The 19414-nt window shown below is 57.2% G+C and overlaps 1 protein-coding gene across 1 annotated transcript in view; it reads right to left on the bottom strand.

Annotated features, from left to right (window-relative positions):
• FBN3 (fibrillin 3) overlaps window positions 1-17282 on the bottom strand; it is a 59493-nt gene extending 42211 nt beyond the window's left edge. Inside the window, exons 1-21 of the mRNA XM_027086021.1 lie at window positions 17137-17282; window positions 16932-17014; window positions 16242-16340; window positions 15791-15886; window positions 15446-15541; window positions 13450-13647; window positions 13214-13339; window positions 10777-10929; window positions 10534-10665; window positions 10013-10156; window positions 9812-9931; window positions 9567-9692; window positions 5946-6068; window positions 5548-5823; window positions 5211-5264; window positions 3332-3457; window positions 3118-3243; window positions 1836-1955; window positions 1584-1721; window positions 1423-1473; window positions 1029-1154 (exon numbers count right to left, since the gene is read on the bottom strand). Of these exons, the coding sequence (XP_026941822.1) occupies window positions 1029-1154; window positions 1423-1473; window positions 1584-1721; window positions 1836-1955; window positions 3118-3243; window positions 3332-3457; window positions 5211-5264; window positions 5548-5823; window positions 5946-6068; window positions 9567-9692; window positions 9812-9931; window positions 10013-10156; window positions 10534-10665; window positions 10777-10929; window positions 13214-13339; window positions 13450-13647; window positions 15446-15541; window positions 15791-15886; window positions 16242-16340; window positions 16932-17014; window positions 17137-17282 (2659 nt within the window). The remainder of the gene's footprint in view (window positions 1-1028; window positions 1155-1422; window positions 1474-1583; window positions 1722-1835; window positions 1956-3117; window positions 3244-3331; window positions 3458-5210; window positions 5265-5547; window positions 5824-5945; window positions 6069-9566; window positions 9693-9811; window positions 9932-10012; window positions 10157-10533; window positions 10666-10776; window positions 10930-13213; window positions 13340-13449; window positions 13648-15445; window positions 15542-15790; window positions 15887-16241; window positions 16341-16931; window positions 17015-17136) is intronic.
• Window positions 17283-19414: the final 2132 nt, after the last annotated feature.

Genomic DNA, 19414 nt, shown 5'->3' with positions numbered 1-19414 from the left:
GTGTTCTTACACTACACGGCAGAGCTGAGTAGCTGCAACAGACTGTGAGGTCCCAAAAGCTGAAAACATTTGCAGAAACAGCTGGCTGATCCCTGGTCTAAGACAACTTCTCACTCTTTACAAAAGGAACATACGTTTAAGGGGGTCCATTTGAGGACAAGACCCTGTTACAGAATCTTTAGGAAAAGATAAAGATAAGCAGAAGCGCCGTGACACACAGGGATCAGTCTTAAGTTCCCGTGTACCCGGTGGCTTGGTCCAGGGCTGACCAGACTGAGCCATTTCACCTGGCCGTGAATTCAGCAATGGCTTTTTTCTCTTTACTCAGTTACTTTCTTTCCTTGCTCACCTTTTGGAATCAGCAAGAAGACCCGCTGCACACCTGAAGCTCAGTTTAGAAGGAAATCGAAGTTGAGAAGGGTCATCAGGGCCCATCTGCCTGATGTTGGCCAGGCTCCAAGGTGACCCCGAGGAGGCTACCAATGGATTGATGGGACTACAGGAGGAAAAGCTGATAGAACTCGGAGCACTACCTGCTGGCCGGTACATGCTTTTGGCCAAGAAATGTCCTGTTCGAGATGTTGATAGGGACAAAGCAAGAAGCCCTCATCGAGGGGGAAAATATCTCAGAGCCTTTGAGACTGAGGGTAAGCCATTCAGGGTGAGGGTTTGAGCCCTGGACGCTGAGGAAGGTTCACCAGCATCACTTAGCACTCATGCTAGAGGCACCTCCTGCTCAAATCCCCCCGTGTAAACCTTACTCGCTAACGAGAAAGAATAAACGAAGGTTGCAAGTATTATTCCACGAGACTTTGCCATCTGCAATGAGCTTCCTTAGAAGGGCAGTTGAGAAGATGCATCCCCCAAAACAAATGTCTTTGGAGACACGTGGGCAGGAGGTGGGCAGTGAGCAGAGGGTCCTGGAGGAACCCCGAGATCCCACTTGTTCCTAGGAGGGGTCTCCAGCCGCCGGGAGTGGAGGCAATGAAGGGCAGGGGGCCCTGCGTGGGGACCCAGCCCGCACTCACCCACGCACAGCCGGCCCGTGGCATCCAGCGTCAGGCCCTCAAGACACTCGCAGTGGAAGGAGCCAGCGGTGTTGAGGCAGCGCCCATTGGGACAGACCCCCGGGAAGACCTCACACTCGTTCACATCTGGGCAGCAGCAGACAAGGAGGAGAGGCAAGGGCTGGAGGCTCCCAGAAGCTGTTCCCCTGGGGCCTCAGGACACCACGTGGTCCTTGGGGAGGGGGAAGGGGCAGTGCCAGCCTCGGGCTGGCAGATCGCGGGGAAGACCCAGGTACCAAGGAGGGAGAATGTCTCGATCTCAAATGACTTCAGGGAGGGGCCCCAGGCAGCCCCCATGACACTCGTCCACGCGTGGCTTGGAGGGCGAACCGAAGAGGGTGGGGATGGGGGTTACCTTCACAGCTGAGCCCCTTCACGCGGGCGAAACCACGGGCACAGGCGGGGTCTGTGGATGGGGAGACGAGTCACTCTCTCCACTCAAACACAGGGGATCTGTCCCCCCCCCAGTTGTCCCGATGGCGTGGGAGCCCCCGGAGCCCCCCCTCAGGGCATTACCCATGTCACAGCGTTCGCAGGGGCTCCCCCAGGCAGCCCCGAGCGTGGCGCAGCACTCGGACCGCAGGGTGGCTCCGTGCAGGTTCGCCTCGCAGCGGCCATCCTGGACCTTTAGCCAGCAGGTGCTTTTGGTGCTGTCTGCGGGGAGGGGCTTGCTGTCTCACCTGGCGGGCCCACACCTGCACGCCGACCCGCATAGACCCAGCCTACTCCGGGGCGTCGGGGTCCCCGCTGCTCCGTGGGGCCTCTCACCTAAGCACACGGTGCCGGAGGGTCCCAGGCGGCTGCCGGGGGCGCACTCGCAGGCGTAGGAGCCGGCCAGGTTGCGGCACACGCCGTTCACACACGGATTGGACAGGCACTCGTCGATGTCTGCAGGGACAGCCCCCCCCGCCGCCCCACTCCACAGTGAGTCCTGAGCTGCAGGAGGGGGAGCCCCACCTGACCAGGGGCCCCTCCTCCCCACGGCTGCCAAAGTCCAGAGGCAGGGGGCGCAAGCGGTCAGAATACAAGGAACGGACTGCTCAGGCTCAGACGCACGTGAGTTTGCACCGAATCGTCTTGTGCACCTGCACAAGCACGCTGACGTGCAGGGTCCTGGGAGCGCACACAGGTAAAAGTGCAGAGGGACAGGCACGGTGGGGAACTGTGGCCCTCAAAGGGTCGGTCATGGCACAAGACAGGTGAGAGGCAGGAGGAAAACCCAGAGGGGATGGAGGCCTGGGTGTGGCCAGGGTGGGGGAGGGGTGTCAGCTGGAAAGAAGACAAAGGACCAGGGGAGGGGTGGGGCCAGACAAAAAGCTTGTGCGTGACTGTGTGCGGGTGCGCGCGCGCCGGCATCTGTGAGTGCCAAGGGATCTATGCGATGGGCAAGGTCATCACAACAACGTGTGTGTGGGCAATGGCGAGCATGCACACTTGAACATGTGTATGTCAGTGACTGCACGTGTAGGAGAGGGAGGATGGGCACGTATTCGTGTATAAGCGTGAGTGTGTATGAGCATGTGAGTGCACAACTGTGCAGGTATGTGAGGGTGTGTGTGACTGCACACGTAAGTGTGTGTGGCTGAGCCTAAGTGTGTGAAAGGGTGAGTGAAAGAACGTGGGCACACACATATCTTTGAGAGTGTGCACGTGAGGGTGTGTGGCTGTGGGAATGTCTGTGAGTGTGAATATGGGTATGTGAGTGTGTTTTGTGTGAGTACCGGTGTGTGACTGAGTGATCATATGCACACATGTGTGAATGTCGGAGGGTCTGAGTGTCTGCATAAGAGTGTGCCTTTGAGGGTGTAACTGCGGCTGTGAGCATGCGTGTAAAGTGTGAGAATAAGTGTGTGAATGTGGGTATTGTGTGTGTACCTATGAGTGTGTGTAACCGTGAGACTGAGTGTGAATACATGTATGCCTTTGAGCGTGTCTGTGTGCGTGAATGCAGGTATACATGCGTCTTTGAGCATGTGTGTACCCAGAGCACGCAGCGTGCATAAGTATCTGCGTGTATGTGTGCGTGGCTGTGTGCCCCGCGGCCCTGTACCTTCGCAGGTCTCTGTGTCTTGCCAGAAGCTGAAGCCCTGGGGGCAGGAGCAGCTGTAGCTGCCAGGGCTGTTCCGGCACCACCCGTTGTCACACAGGAGGCTGTTGAGTGCACACTCATCCACATCTGCAGGGTGAGGGGGGGAGAGCGGGGTGAGGGGTGTGCAGTGGGGGCGGCCCACCCACCTGCCCGTCCACTTGCCGGGCACGCTCACCCATGCACTCCTTGCCGGCTGCGGCTGCCTCGTAGCCCAGGTTGCAGATGCAGCGGTAGCTGCCCCGCAGGTTCTCACACATACCGTTGGCACAGACATCAGGATCGAGGGCACACTCGTTGATGTCTGCACCAGGAGGAGGCCGTCAGCAGCTTCCCTGGCTCCCTGGAGGCTCCAGAAGCCATGTTCCCCGGGGCCAGAGCTCCAGCCTAGACCCTGCCTCCTTCCCCTTGAAACCAGGGTTTCTCAGCACTGTGGATATTTGGGGCCAGATCATCCTTTGCTGTGACGGGGGGCGTCCTGTGCATTGTAGGATGTTGAGCAGTATTCCCAGCCTTACCCAGGAGGTGCCAGTAGCACCCTCCCCAATATCTGTCCAGACATTGTCAAATGGCCCCTCGGGAGGGGGGACAAAACTGTCCCCAGTTTGGAACTCACGGAACAGATGTTTATACGGCAGCGACATAATTTTGCAAAAAAAAGTGCAATCATAATCACTACCATTATAGGATGTTTACTATTTTGTGCCAAGCGTATTAGCTCATTTGATCCTCACACCATCCCTGAAATGGGTCTTATCGTTATCTCCACTGTACAGACAAGGAGGCACAGAGACGGTAGGTAACTTGCCTGAGGTTATTCAATCAATAAATAGTAGGGCCAGGATTCGAACCCACGCATCTGGCTCCAGAATCTGTCCCTTTAACTGACAGGGGGTGGGGGAGGGGTGGACATCTGTCCTGCCCTGATGGCCTAGCAGTGGATGGGAAATCTTTATTTCTTGCTCAGGCAGAAAGGCTGTTTCAGGAAGGGATGGTGTCACAGGTTGGAGTCCTAACCCCCAGGATCTCAGCATGTGACTTTATTTGGAGACAAGGACTTTACAGAGGTGATCCAGTTAAAACGAGTTCATTAGGGTGGACCCGCAATCCATTCCAATATGACTGTATCCTTATAAAAGGGGGAAATTTGGGCACAGACACACAAGGAGAACCCCATGTCAAGGGGAAGGCAGAGGGGTAATTCCCTGGTGGTCTAGTGGTTAGGACTCTGCATTTTCACTGCCGAGGGCACGGGTTCCATCCCTGCTCGGGGAACTAAGATCCCGCAAGCTGCACGGCGTGAAAAAAAAAAGATGAAGACAGAGGGCATAAGGATGAATTAGGAGTTTGGGAATAGCATACACAATACTATATATAAAACAGATACCCAACAAGGACTATGGTATAGCACAGGGAACTCAATATTTTTAATAACCTATAAGGGAAAAGAATCCGAAAAGGAAGAGATATGTATGTATAACTGAATCACTCTGCTGTACACCTGAAAGTAACACAACATTGTAAACTTAAAAAAAAAAAAAAAAGATGAAGACAGAGGGCATAAGGATGAATTAGGAGTTTGGGAATAGCATACTCAATACTATATATAAAACAGATAACCAACAAGGACTACGGTATAGCACAGGGAACTCAATATTTTTAATAACCTATAAGGGAAAAGAATCCGAAAAAGAAGAGATATGTATGTATAACTGAATCACTCTGCTGTACACCTGAAACTAACACAACATTGTAAACTTAAGAAAAAAAAAAAGATGAACGCAGAGATCGGGGTGATGCTTCTGCCAGCTGAGGATTTAAGAGTGAAGTGCTAGAAGCTGTGGGAGAGGCACAGGACAGACTCTCCCTCACAGCCCCGGAAAGAGCCATCCCTGCTTACACCTTGATCTCGGACTTTTAGCCTCTCCAGAGCCGTGGGAGAATAAACGTCTGTTGTTGAAGCCTCCCAGCCTGTGGTACTTTGTTACGGCAGCCCCAGCGACATGACAGTGCCCAACCACGACCCCACCCCTCTGTCCCAGCACTGCCCCGCTCACCTCTGCCATCCGTGGTGATGCCAAGACCGCTGCTGCACAGGGCCTGGAACTCGGCTGCAGTGGCGGAAGCAGAGCGAGAGGGGTCAGTGGCCATTGCCGAACCCAAACCACGCCCAAGACGTGGCCCCTTGGAGACGAGCGAGGGTCTGGGACTAAGATGCCCCCCCCCAATGGGAAGAGCAACTTCCTTCCGTGCCTTCTTGGGGAGAGAAATCCCCACCCCCCCCACCCCATAGGAGCCAAGCCCCCCCCTCACTGTCCCCTCCTGCCCCCTGGGTGATCAACTAGAAGCAAGAACTAAAGGAAAGCGGGTGGACGTGGGGCAGCCGACCCTCACCGGAGTTCTTGGCAGGACACAGCTGGCAGGGCTCCCCAAACCCGTGGTCGGGGCTCGCACAGCAGCACTCGGATTTGGTGACGGCACCGGGGAAGGGGCGGGCACAAGAGCCCTCGTTGAGGGTCCCGTAGCACGTGCTACGCACGTGGGTGTCCACGCACACGCGGCCATCAGCGCCCACCGCGAGCCCCCCCAGGCAGTGGCAGCGGAAGGAGCCCTCGGTGTTGGTACAGTGGCCGTTCATACAGATGCCCGGTGTCTGGCATTCGTCGATGTCTGCGGGGGGCCGTGGGCGACTGCGACAGGTCCCAGTCCCCCGCCACCTGCCCTTGCCGCCTCCCCTCACCTCTTCCTCCCCAATCCCCATCACTCCCCTGTGGTCCAGCCTCCAGCCTCACCCACGCAGTGGCGGCCACCGGGCGCCAGCAGGAAGCCGGGTTTGCAGAGGCACGAGAAGCTGCCGTCCTCGTTCAGGCACACTCCGTTGGCACACATGGTGGTGGTGGCACACTCGTTGTGGTCTGGGGACACCGGGAGAGGCTGGTTCCCAGCAGGGTCCCAGCAGTCACCCCTCTTTGGGCCAGCCCTGCCTGGTAGACCAGCCCCGCCCCCTCGCTTTTCCAGGGGCCCTTCCCAGGGCAGTTCGAGCCTGACAGGACAAAATGTGACTGTCGGGGACTATGTCGGCTTGGATATAGTGAACTGCTGGAGTGTGAACTCCCCTGGGGCAAGACTGGGGCCACTAGCTCGAGTCTGCATCTTCCATCCTGGCACACCATAGCTGCTCTATAAATAGTTGCTCAAAGTCGAATACGTGAGGTGTGGAGGTTACACAACATTGCACTAAATACCACCAACTGTTCCTTTAAAAATGGTTAAAATGGTAACTATGTTATGTATATTTCACCACAATGAAAAACGCAAAAAAAATGGAAAAAATGAGGTACTGTTTGCATGACTTTATGAATGTAGTAAATGCCACCAAACTGTTCCTTTAAAAAGGGTAGGGGGCTTCCCTGGTGGCGCAGTGGTTAAGAATCTGCCTGCCAATGCAGGGGACATGGGTTCAAGCCCTGGTCCGGGAAGATCCCACATTGGAGCAACTAAGCCCGTGCACCACAACTATGGAGCCTGTGCTCTAAAGCTCGCGAGCCACAACTACTGAGCCTGAATGCCACAACTACTGGAGCCTGCGCACCAACAGCCCGTGCTCTGCAACAAGAGAAGCCACCGCAATGAGAAGCCTGCACACGGCAGCGAAGAGTAGCCCCTGCTCACCGCAAGTAGAGAAAGCCTGCTCATAGCAACGAAGACCCAACACAGCCAAAAATAAATAAAAATTTTTAAAAAAAGGGTAGGAATGGAGCTGATACACACTACTGTACATAAAATAGATAAACAACGAGGTCCTACTGTATAGCCCAGGGAACTATATATTCAATATCTTGTAATAAACTATAATGGAAAAGAAAAAAAAAGGGTTAAATGGTAAATTGTACACTATGTATATTGTGCCACGATTTTTAAAAATGCAAAAAAGAATTGCATAAATGAGATGGTTGTTGCACGACCTTGGAAATATCCTGAGTGCCACCAAACTGTTCACTTAAAAATGCTACGTTCACTTTCCTGCAGAAAAAAATTGAATAAATGTGGGTGCACAACATTGGGAACTACTAAATAAACGCCACTGAATTTTTCACTTTTAAATGGTTAAATTTATCTTGCGTGAATCTCACTTGAATTTAAAAAGAAAAGGGCAAAAACCGTCAGCTGAGAAGAAAACAGTCTAATTTAAAGGAAGGCGGTGGGTGAAGAAATGATTTGTTTACCAAAGTATCAGTTTTGGACAATAAAGGACTGTACCAGAAGAAAGGAAGGAAAGAAGGGAGGGAGGGAGGGAAGGAAAGGAAAGAAGAAATGAAGAAAAGGTCCACACCAAAACTTGTACATGAACATTCACAGCAGCTTTATCCACAACAGCAAAGAGTGGAAACAACCCAAATAGCCATTAACTGATGATGTATAAACAAAATGTGGTCCTACTCCTATAATGGAATGTCATCTGACAATAAAAAGGAATGACGTTCTGACAACTGCTACAACACGGGTGGACCTTGAAAACATGATGCTCGGTGAAAGAAGCCAGTCACAAAAGGCCACGGAGTACGTGATTCCATTTATACCAAACGCCCCGAACAGGCAAATCCATGGAGACGGAAATTCAATCAGCCTAGTGCCGAGGGCTGGGGGGGAAGAGAGAGGATTCTGGAATGACGGCTAATGGAGAGGAGGTGATAAAGAGGTTCTAAACTTAGATTGTGGTGGTGCTCGTACTAAAAGCCATTGAAGTGGACACTTTAAATGGCCACTCGTATGGTATGGAATGATATATCAATAAAGATGCTAAGAAGGTTTTTTAAAAAATGAAAGAGGGCTTCCCTTGGTGGCGCAGTGGTTGAGAATCTGCCTGCTAATGCAGGGGACACGGGTTCGAACCCTGGTCTGGGAAGATCCCACATGCCGCAGAGCAACCAGGCCCGTGAGCCACAACTACTGAGCCTGTGCGTCTGGAGCCTGTGCTATGCAACAAGAGAGGCCGCGATAGTGAGAGGCCCGCGCACCGCGATGAAGAGTGGCCCCCGCTTGCCACAACTAGAGAAAGCCCTCACACAGAAACGAAGACCCAACACAGCCAAAAAGTAAACTAATTAATTTAAAAAAAAAAAGAAAGAATGCACAGGGAACTATACTCAATACTTTATAATAACCCATAAAGGAAAAGAATCCGAAAACGAATAGATACATGTATAACTGAATCATTTTGCTGTACACCTGAAACTAACACAACATTGTAAATCAACTATACTTCAACTACAAAAAATAAATTAAAAAAATAAAATTTATATGTACCAAGAAAAACACTGATTAAGGATTTCAACTCTTACTGGTTACAGACTATGCAGAGATCTGAAGGAAATATTAAAGACTTGACGGGAGGGCTTCCCTGGTGGCGCAGTGGTTAAGAATCCACCTACCAATGCAGGCGACACGGGTTCGAGCCCTGGTCCGGGAAGTTCCCACATGCCTCAGAGCAACTAAGCCCATGCACCACAACTACTGAGCCTGGGCTCTAGAGCACACAAGCCACAACTACTGAGCCCACGCGCCACAGCTACTGAAGCCTGTGCGCTTAGAGCCCGTGCTCCGCAACAAGAGAAGCCACCACAATGAGAAGCCCGTGTGCAGCAACGAAGACCCAAAGCAGCCAAAAATTAAAAAAAAAAAAAGACAATGGTAAAATTATAAAACAATGAATTAATCAAAATTACTTTCAGTAGGTGATATCTAACTAATAAAAAACAATGCAAATAAAAATTATAATGATTTGTGCACAGACATAAATTACTATACCTAAAGTTAATGCTAAGAAAATAGCTAATTTAATAATCAACTTTCTAAACGTATCTAAAAATCAACAGAAAGTAAATGCTCTGCAAAAAAAAAAAAGAATGAAAGGAAGAAAATCCTTCCTGATGAGGGAAGACTACAAGGCAGGTCCCCTCAGAGAGGGTGACAGAAAAGAATAAAGGGAGTCCCCGGTGGCCCCTACAAGCTGTGGGGAGCTTGGGTGGCACCCCCATACCCCACAGGGAGCCTGAGATCGGGGCGCTCTCCACGGTCCTGACCCACCTCTCTCGGAGGCCAGACTCTCTCGAGGACAGGTGAGGGGCCATGAGTCAGGGGCAGAGGCAGATGCAGACAGCTGATGGCATGGTCTTACCCCAAAGGCCCCTTCCTGGGATTCAGGGTATGAATTCAGGAAGGAGAGAATGAAGGAGTGAGTAGGGGCTGGATAGACCACAAGGAAGATCTCAGATGGGCTGGTTCGGCTCAGAAAGGGGAGCAGAGGACCCACCATGAGGAGGGAGGTGGGTGATGCAGCACGAGTGGCAAGACGCAGAAGACAGCTACTGGGGCCCAGAAGCCACTTCCCCACCCGCTCACCCTCAACTCACCCACACAGTTCTTGCCATCGGGGCCGAGCTCGAAGCCTGCATTGCAGACACACTGGAAGCTGCCTGCTGTGTTGACGCAGCGGCCGTGGTGGCAGAGGCCACTGCTGGTGATGCACTCGTCCATGTCTGGTGGGGAGGCAGGTGGGCAGTCAGCAGGCGTCCTCCTGGCCCCCAGGCTCTAATTCAGATGCAGGTTCCATCAGTCAGGCTCCCGGTCACCCCCACTGTCCGATGGACGGCCATACCCACGCACTCCTGCTTGGTGAGCGTCGCCTGAAAGCCCTCCCAGCACCGGCAGTGGTAGGAGCCGGGGGTGTTGACGCAGTCTCCGTGGTGGCAGGGGCTGCTGGCACACTCATCCACGTCTGCAGGCAGAGGACCCTGAGCCCCAGCCCGCCAGGGCGCTCCCCCGCCCCCAGCCCACCCCTGCCCCAGCCGCTGCTCACCGATGCACTCGCCCCGAACGTCCTGGGTGTAGCCCACGTTACACTCGCAGCGGTAGCTGGAAGAGGTGGGCAGGCAGCGGCCATTGAGACACAGGTTGGTGAAGTGTCGGCAGATGTCAATGGTCTGGTTCAGCGTGGCTGTGCCTGTGAGTAGGGCCGACGTGGGGCACCCGAGCATGTGCTGGCCCCCTGGGTCTGGACCTCACCTCCGGGTTCAGACACCCACTCAAGAAGCTGGAACCCTACCCCTATGGCCAGGTTCTCCCACTTCAGCCGAGTCCTGCCCCACCTCCACCCTGGCTGAGACCCCCAGCCCCCCACGCCAGCCCTAGACCCTCACCCAAAACCCAAACCCTGACCTGGAGGCCTGGATCCCCAATCTACCCCCAGCCCCAGACCACTGTCAGTACTTTCATCCCTACTGCCCAGGCCAGGGCCCACACTCCAAAGCCCTGACTCTCTGTCTCTGAGGCCTGGACCCCCTTCCCCCAAGGGAGGAGTCTTGGATCCCAAGTCCTCACCAATGTTGGTGTCACCAAGGCCCAGGCTGGGAACCCCACGCCCACTGGATCCGAAGCCAGGGAGGCCGGGGAAGGGGCCTGGGTAGGAGGGCAGCAGCGGGAGCCCCAGGGCACACAGTCGCTGGAACTCATCTGCAAGGAGGCGGGGTTGGAGGCCAAGCCTTCGGTTGTGACCCGGGATCCCAAACCGCAGGCCAAGCTCTGGGGGCAGAGGAAGGTGGGAGGTGGCCCCAGGCCACTCACCAGAGCCCCGCGGCGGACACAGCTCAGGGGCCGGGCCAACTGCCCAGCATCTGCCCGTATCACAGCAGCACTGCCTATGGGTATAGTGGCCCGCGAGGTCTCCGGCACAGCGGCCCACGATCAGCGCCGAGAAGCAGGTGCCGGCACGGTGGTCTGCAAGGGGGTGGGGGGTCGGGAGGATCCGTTACCAGACTTCAAACCGCAGCTCTACCAGCACCATCTGCAGGACAGACCTCCTTGCCTCTCTGTGCCTCAGTTTCTCCATCCATGGGTAGGAGATGGCTCAGAACACCCACCTCACCTCGGTAGAGTGTTGCAGAGTGCACCGTATCCGGCACTCTGGCCAATCCTCACCGAGTGAGGATCTTATTACCAAGATTTCCAAATTACCCCAGGGAGGGAGACTTAGGCTCACGCTGAGCAAAAGTGTCCCAACATGTAAAGCTGGCATTGTTAGGAAGCTCCCTGTCACTGTGGGTATTCAACCACACTGAGTGAGACCCCTGGTTCAGGGGTTTGCCCCGGTGAGAAGTCATGCTGGGTGCTCAAGCAGAGATGCTGGGATCTGTATCTGTGTGTCCCCCGCCTACCAGCCCTGGGCATTCTGGGGAAACCTAAGAGGCTGTGAATTTGAGGAGGGGCTGGGGAAGCAGACTGGTGGACTGATGGCCGCAACTCTTGGAGAGACTGAGGCAGACTCCCCAGGTATGAAAACCACAGACGCTTCCACTGTGCCCTCGAGCCTGATGGCGTTACACGGTGATCATATTTCTCAAGCTCTGACTCTAAAAGAGCATATTTTTAGGTTTGAAAACCCACAAATATTGGCCAGTGGCCCACAGCGGAAAAACCCCTCCCACCAGCCGGGAGGGCCCTTGCAGCTGTCCCTGAGCTGCCCGAGGCGGAGAAAACAGCAAGCTTTTCCACCTCCCCAGCCATACCCCGTGCACCTGGCGGGAGGGTAGGGGGGTGGTCCCCAGGTGCATGTGTGGGAGTCGAGGCTCTGCACTCAGCCCCATCCCTGGCCCACGAACAGGACTGGGCCTGCCCAGGCGAGGAGAGGTCAACAGACTTGTTCAAGGTCACACAGCTGCTGGAGAGCTAGGCGGGATGAAAACCCAAATCCCTGAACCCCAGGGGACCTGACCAAGCAGCTGCTTCCCAAGTAGGGAAGACGAGACAAAATGTAAGAATTTTGACAAAAATGATGCTGCCTTTGCTTATTAAGCACCTACTGTGATCAGGCCCTGCTAAGCAGTCACAGACCCAACTTCCCTGCTCCCCTATCTTTGTGAATGTGTATTGAGTGCCCCCTACATCCAGCCCTGGGCAAATCTCTTCATAAATTGTTATTTAATCCTCCCCATGTGGTTTAGAACGGCCATTATCTCTGTTTCACAGATGAGGCAGCTGAGGCCCAGAGACGTTAAGTCACTCGCCCAAGGTCACAGAGTATGCAAGCAGCTTAAGTAGCAGTTGGAACTCAGGACTGAATTCCAAGCCCATGTTCAGAGGACACCTGACCTTGGTTCAAATCTAGGCTCTGCTCTTTAGTGGTTGGGATTAAGCAAATCTCCCCTCTCTGGGCCTCAGTTTATCTCAAACACAGCGTGGGGGAAGACGGGGTACTTTTAAAAAGTCTTTGGGAGCGTAAAGAGGGATACAGGGAGGGGGCCAGAGAGGCTAATGGGCAGAAGAGCGTAGAGACGGAGGCCAGATAACCAGATGGGCGTCAAGATGGGGGCATAGAGGTGGGGGCTAGAGGGGCGTAGAGGTGGGGGCTAGAGGGACAGAGGGGCATAGAGGCGGGGGCTAGAGGGGCACAGCAGCGGGAGCCAGAAAGGGAAGAAAGGCAACCAGTGAGCCAGAAGGGCATAGAGTCCGAGGGGCAGAGGGGCACAGCCAAGACCCCGAGACAGGGGACCAGAGAGCTAAAGGGCATAGAGATGGGGGCTAGAGGTCCTCTCAGACTGGGGTCCAGAGAGCACAAAGGCCAATGGGTAGTGAACCAGAATTAACGAGGGGATGGAAACCGGGGTCCGAAAAAGACAGAAGGGCATAGAAATCGAAGGACTAGAGGAGCCCGAGGGCCAGAGGGTTGCAGAGATAGATGAGCAGAGGGTCTGTCTCCTACCTGCCCTCTGCCCCTCCAGCCCCCCTGGGCCCTGGCTCACCCAGGCAACGGGTACCGTCCAGGCTGCTGGCATAACCACGGGGACAGGTGCACACGTAGCTCCCGACTGTGTTGGTGCAGTCGCCCCCGGAGCAGAGGCCTGGCACGCTGATACACTCGTCCACATCTATGTAGATACAAGTCCGGTTAGAGTCCAGCCCCCCAGCAGCCTTACCCCACCTCCACCTCCTCCTCCTTGCAGGGGAGCCTGAGCCGCCCAGAGCAGAGAGAAGGTCCCAGCTTGAACCTCTCCCCGTCGCCCACCTTCACACTTGGCGCTGTTCTCACTGAGCTGGTGTCCAGCTGGGCAGCGGCACTCAAAGGAACCCACAGAGTTAACACAGCTGCCCCCCTGGCACAGGCCTGGGATAGCCTGGCACTCATCCACGTCTGCAAGGGGATGAGAGGCACGTCAGAGGGAGAAACCAAGGCTGCTGAGGGCTCCCACTCAGCCCTGGCTCCCAGGACCTCGGTCCTCACGCACTGGGCCCCCCACTCACCTTGGCAGGCCCCCGTGTGTATATTGGGGATGAAGCCCCGGCGGCAGGGGTGTGGCTGAGCAGAGCAGAGCTCACATGGGAAGCCCCAGGCCCGGCCCACAGTGGCACAGCAGAGCGCCTTGGTGCAGACGAGGCCTGTCAGCTGGTGCTGGCACCCCTCCAGGCCCACTCGACCAAAGCAGGGCCCTGTCCGGTAGTCTGCAGGGCAGATGGATGTGGGCAGCTGGCCTCAGGCTGACCCCACCCCATAGTCTTCTGCATTTCCATCCCAGCAAGCCCAACTCAGGCCTCTACCTCTCTCGCCTGGACCACAGCGGTAGCCACCTTCCCAGCCTCCCTATACCAACACACCAGGTTTTTTTCCTGACCACAAGCCTTTACTCATACTATTCCCTTTCCTTACCTGATGAACTCCTATTCACCCTTCAAAACCCTTTCTCTCCAAAGCATTCTCCAACCAACCTCCAAGAGAGGCCAGGACCTCCAAGCTTACAAAACCCAGGGCATGTCTGAAGACCCCCACCACTCCCCCAGGCCCACCCTCCCTTCAAGCCCGGGCAGGGACCCATGGATGCCCCGCTGGAGAGCCTCTCTCATCCTTGAGCACACATCTGGCTCTGCCAAACCTCCCAGACCCAGCATCCGCCCAAATGCTCTGAACCCACAACTCTGCATCCCTGACACCCCCTCCCCACCCAGCTGAAGGTGGTCTCATTGGCCCCCCCACCGCCGTGCACGGGCCCAGATGTGACTTCCTGGCTCCATCCTCCAGATGGCTCCAATCAAGGGGCTGGCACTGGACCAAGGGAAGCCCCTTCCAGAAGGAGACGCCAAAGCCAGCCCCCAGGCCTGTATGAAGGAGGGGAGACCCGCGACAGTCCTGACTTCCTAAAGCAAAACACGGCCCCCAGAATCTCACCTCAGTCATCCAGGACCCTGGAACCCCACTCACTCCTGCCTAGGGACCCAATCCTGCCTCTCTCTGGGGCCCCCACCCCCGCTCCAGGCCTCTCCTCTCCCACCCTCTCCACTAACCTTCATTTTCCCTCAGCCATCCCGACTGCTCCCCAAGTCGGCCCGAATTCCAGCTCTGTTTTCTCGCCAAATCCCATTTCCAAATGCTCAATCTCAAACCCAGGTAACCCCCAGCCCCTCCAGCTTCTGATTCATGGCTATACCCTCTCCGACCCGGCTTCAGCCACAGATGGGCCTCCATCCCCAGCAGCACCCTTCACACTGGGGTGAGTCCCAGAGTCCTGCCCATTTTTGCCTTCCCGGGCTCCTTGGACACCCAGGGCACTCTGATGGCTCCTACAGCTGCAAAACTCGCCAGCCTGGGCATCCCCAACGCCACCTGCTTTTGTTCACTTTCTCATTCTCAGCTGCCCATGGTCTCCATTTCTCTGGTGGACCCTTAAATCGCCCTCCCTTTTCTTCCCCAAGAACCTCAACTATCCTCTGGGCTTCAGCCCCGTGGATGGGGCAGCCCCAGGCCTGGCTGTCCAGCTGCCTCCTGGGTGACCCACGGGCTCCTCGGCCAACACTGAGCCTCAGGGTCTTCCCCCTCCCTACCCCCAGCTGCACCATCTTCCCTCCCGTTTTCAGAGCAGACCTGGGATTTGTCCCTGCTTCCATCCCTCCCCTTGCCCCCCCCACCCCCCAACATCCAACTTCTCACAAAACATTGTTCTTTCCACTGTGTTTGTCTTGGTTACAGCCTCTCAACAGGTGACCTCCACCCACCTCAGCCCGTGGGATCATTTCAACAGTGAGGATGAAACATGAGGGGGCGTGTCCATCTCATGAACTCCGACTTATCCCTTCTACAGGAAGCCCTCCGTGACTCCCTTCCCTGGAGCACAGTGTCTCTGCCCTTCACAGCAGCAGGGACAGCAGGAAGGAGGTCAGCTGGACCCTCCCAGGGCCTGGCCACGTCTCAGGGGCTGCCAGGAAGCCCTCCTCCCCCCAAACCCCTGCCCCGCGCTCAGCTTGGTACCTTTCTCACACTGAGGCCCCATGAAGCCGTACACACAGGCACAGCGGTTCGGCCCGATGCAGCGGCCCCCGTTGTGGCAGCCGTGGTCACAGACGGCTGTGGAGGAAGTGGGGGGGGGTGTGTGGCCTGAGGTCCCCCAGCAGCAGAGGGAGCTGGGGCCCCGGGCGGGCCCTCCTTCACGCAGGAATCCCCATGATCCGGCCCAGACCAAGAGATAAGATTGTGACAATGAGTGTGTCCCCTCCAATCCCGGTCCCAGAGGAGTGACCCGTGGGCGGTGGGCAGGTGGCAGCGGAGACCTGACCTCTGGGGTCCCAAGCCCAGGTGTGCGTGATGGGTACTCACGTTGCCCACACACGGTGCCCGTGTAGCCCCTCTGGCACAGGCAGGACTCCCCTCGGCAGCTGCCCCCATTCATGCAGCTCACACTGCACCCCGACCCTGCGGGCGGGGAAGAGGGACACACAGGAAGGCCCCGAGATGCATGCACAAGGTGCCGGGACCAGGTGCGCGCAGCCTGGCTCTGGTCCTTCAGCAAAACCAGCCTGGGCTCCCGGGAGCTTCGGGAAGCCTCTCACCTTCTCTTCCCACCCCTGGGGGGTCACTTGCTTTCTTTATTTTTTTTTTAAGCTTATAATTTTTTTTTTTCATTTTTTACTTTTTTTTTTTTGACCTCGCCACGCGGCATGCGGGATCTTCCCCGACCAGGGATCGAACCCAGGCTCCCTGCGTTGGGAGCGCAGAGTCTTACCCACTGGACCGCCAGGGAAGTCCTGGGGGGTCACTTCCTGCTCACCTCGGCTCACCCCGCAGCTGGGGGCCAGCTTCCCATCAGCACAGGCGCACAGGTTGGGTCGGGAGCAGAAGCCCTCGCCGCAGGCGTGCCTACAGACCGCTGGAGAGTAACAGGTGACGGTCAAGGCCAGGACCCGAATCCTCCGCCATCCCCACCCCATGGGTGCCCCGGGGGCCGAGGCTCTGCTGGAGCCATTGGGAGACAGAGGTGCTCTTTGGGCCAGAAACGCTGAGTAGTAAGGACAGAAGCTGGAGGTGCTGGGGCACTGGCTGTCCTGTTGGGGAGGAGGCGAGGGGGCATCTCCTGGAAGCAGAGTCGGATTCTAGACACATTAGAATGGGGTGCGTGTGGGAGTGGGGAAACAGAGAGATTGAGAGACACACACACACAGAGAAAAAGACAGACACAGAGAGACAGAGACTCAGAGAGAGACCAAGACAGAAAGAGACAGAGACTGAGACAGACAGACAGACCAACAAGCAGACAGACACAGGGAAGTTGTACGACAAAGAAACACGGGCGGTGGCCTGGGAGCCTGCAGACAGAAGCAGGGGCCATTCCTGTGGCTTAGCCAGACGTCCCAGGCCAAGTCCACTTTTAAACAAGGCTGGACTTGCTGGCCGTAAGTAAGAGAACTGCCCCAGTGTCCCCTGCCTGCACCCCCCACCTCCAGAAGGGACCGACACTCACGCACAACACACTGGTTCCCACCAGGCAGCGTCCTCCAGCCGGGGCAGCAGTAGGCATGAAATCGGGAGCCACACACATTCGGCCTTCAGGAGAGCAGGCATGGCTGGTGAGTCCCTGCCCAGCTGGACATCCCCTGGGCCTCACCCCCCGCACCTAGCACCAGCCCACACCCCAGGGGCTTCTCGGCATCCCGGGTACCACACACCCCTGCAAGAAGCCTGGGCTGCCACGCCTGCGCACACGTCCGAGACCTGCAGGCTCCACAGCCCCATCCCAACGGCCCTGGACACCCGCCACGCACGACAGGGCTGTCCAGGCCAGCAAGAGCCGAGCCAAGGGGTCCCGGGCCATGGTGTGGGTGCCGGCCCCTCTCCTTGTCAAGCACAGACCCTCCAGAACCATGACGTGTCCCTCGGAGGCTGCGGAGAGGAAGCAGAGTCAACCTCAGCAAGAAGCCCTTGGCCACGGGGCACCCACGAGAACCAGAAGCGGTGGGACCGCTGCCGGGATGGAGAAACTGGGGGCTTGTGGGAGCCCAGGGAGGCATCCAACCCCGACCCACAAGCAGGTGAACAGTCACGGGAGGCTTCTCGGAGGAGGTGTGATGTCTCAGCGATGGAGTCATCCAAGAGAAGGGTGTCGGGGCAGACACAGCACACTGAGAGCAGAGGCAAGAAGATCGTGGACCACTGAGTGGAGGGGAGGGGGTGGCAGGCAGCCAGGGTGTTTCAGGAGTGCATACCTGTGTAATGCAGCTTCTACTTGTATGTCAAGGGCAATGGAGAGCCCTTGAAGGGCTCTAAGTGGGAGGAACAAGGGTAGAAATGGGTGTTTGATGGAGTGTGGAAGGACTTGCAGGAGCCCCAGAGGAAGCACGCAGTTGAAGAGGCTGGGGCAGGCATCCAGATGAGAGGAAAGGATTCCAGGAGCAGGGGGCACAGGCTGGAACTTCCCAAAGGACAGAACATCCCTCTGCCCAGCAGGGAAGGGACAGCTTTTGTGCCCACTTCACAGAGGAGCAAACAAAGGCCATCACACATTCAGCGAAGGGCTGAGTGGGAGCTGAAGCCCAGGCAGAGGTGAGGGAGGGGAAGAAGATCAAGGGTACCCTACCCTCCAGGAGATGGCTGGCTCTCTCCAGGACCTGGAAGGATGGGAGGGAGGCGATGGGGACACGGCCACTCCTGGCAGAGGAGATGACCAGGCAAAGGTTAGGAGGATGGAAGCTGAACCCTCAGGGAACAAAAGGCAGACCAAGTGGCCTTCATGGGGGGCCCCTTTCAAGTCCCACTTTCCACATCAGGGAGAAGAATTGGGCCTGGGTGCAGAACAGACGGGGAGTCTGCTGTGTGCCCTTGGGTCAGTGGCTGCCCCTCTCTGGGCCTTGGGGTGACATGAGAGTCTGACCAGGTGGTCCCAAGGTCCTCGGAGAAGGAAAAGACCTTTGTCACCTTTGACGGGGAAACGAGAAAGAATCGGCCCGGCTGGTGAGGGGCACCCCTTTCTTGCTCCCAGGCTGTCCCGGCTGGTCTGCACTCCGAGGACGCCTTCTCTAGGCAGAATTCAGGGCCCACGGGGCCTCCATCTCCGGCCTGGCTTGATCCAACTCCTCCCTCACCCCCCACTTTGCCTCTGAGAACCGCGCCCGGGAGTTTGTGGAATGAATGAGCGGGGGGACGGCGCGCACTGCACGGGGTAACTGGGGGAGGCGGCGGGCAGGAAGCGAGGAATCCCGGGCTCCGCCGACGAGGAGGGGGCACGCGTCCTCAGAGCCCGCCAGCCGCGTTCTCCACCGGGCTGAGCCGGGGACGCAGGCCCGGGACCCGCGACCACGCTCGGCCCCGCCCTCACCTGCGGGTCAGAGCCCGGCTGTGTCCGCCGCCCGCGCCCGCACCCGCACCCGGGCCGAGCCCCTCCCGCCCGCGCCAGGTCCCCGCGCCCCACGCCGGCGCCGAGCGTAGCGCGGGGAGGGGAAGGGGCTGGGTCCGGGGCTGCCGGCTGCAAACAAAGGAATCCCCTCCCCCTCCGTCGCCCCGGCCCCCTCCTCCCGCCCTTGCCTCCCCCCGACCCGCTGCTCTCCGGTTTCTCCGCCCGCCGATGGTCCCGCGCTTCCCCTACCTGCCAGCCGGCGCGCGTGGAGGCAGGCGCGGCGAGCGGACGCGCGGGGCTCGGCGTTGGAGGGCCGGTTTGGCGCGGCGCCGGGGGCCCGGGGCGGGAACGCGAAACCGAGAGGCCGACCCCGCCGAGTTCCCAGCCCAGAGCTGCCACACGGGGGGAGTCGGGGGCGGGAGGAGTTGGGGGAGGGCGCGTTTGCACCTCTGAAGCTCCCGGGGCGGGGGCCGGGGGCTCCGATGCCGGGCGGAGGGAGGGGCTGGAGCTGGGGGATGGCCTGGGGCTACGGGAGAAACTCCGAGGGGCTGAAGAAATGGGATGGGGGGCACAGAGCCGTAGGCGTGGGCTGAGACGCGGCGTGGAGAGGCTGG

This window comes from Aethalodelphis obliquidens, unplaced genomic scaffold (assembly GCF_003676395.1).
Source record: "Aethalodelphis obliquidens isolate GAN/ISIS:26980383/991018 unplaced genomic scaffold, ASM367639v1 scaffold53, whole genome shotgun sequence".
In the NCBI taxonomy this organism is placed as follows: domain Eukaryota; kingdom Metazoa; phylum Chordata; class Mammalia; order Artiodactyla; family Delphinidae; genus Aethalodelphis; species Aethalodelphis obliquidens.
Note: the sequence above shows the minus strand (reverse complement) of the source record. Positions and strands in the feature narration are given on the sequence as shown.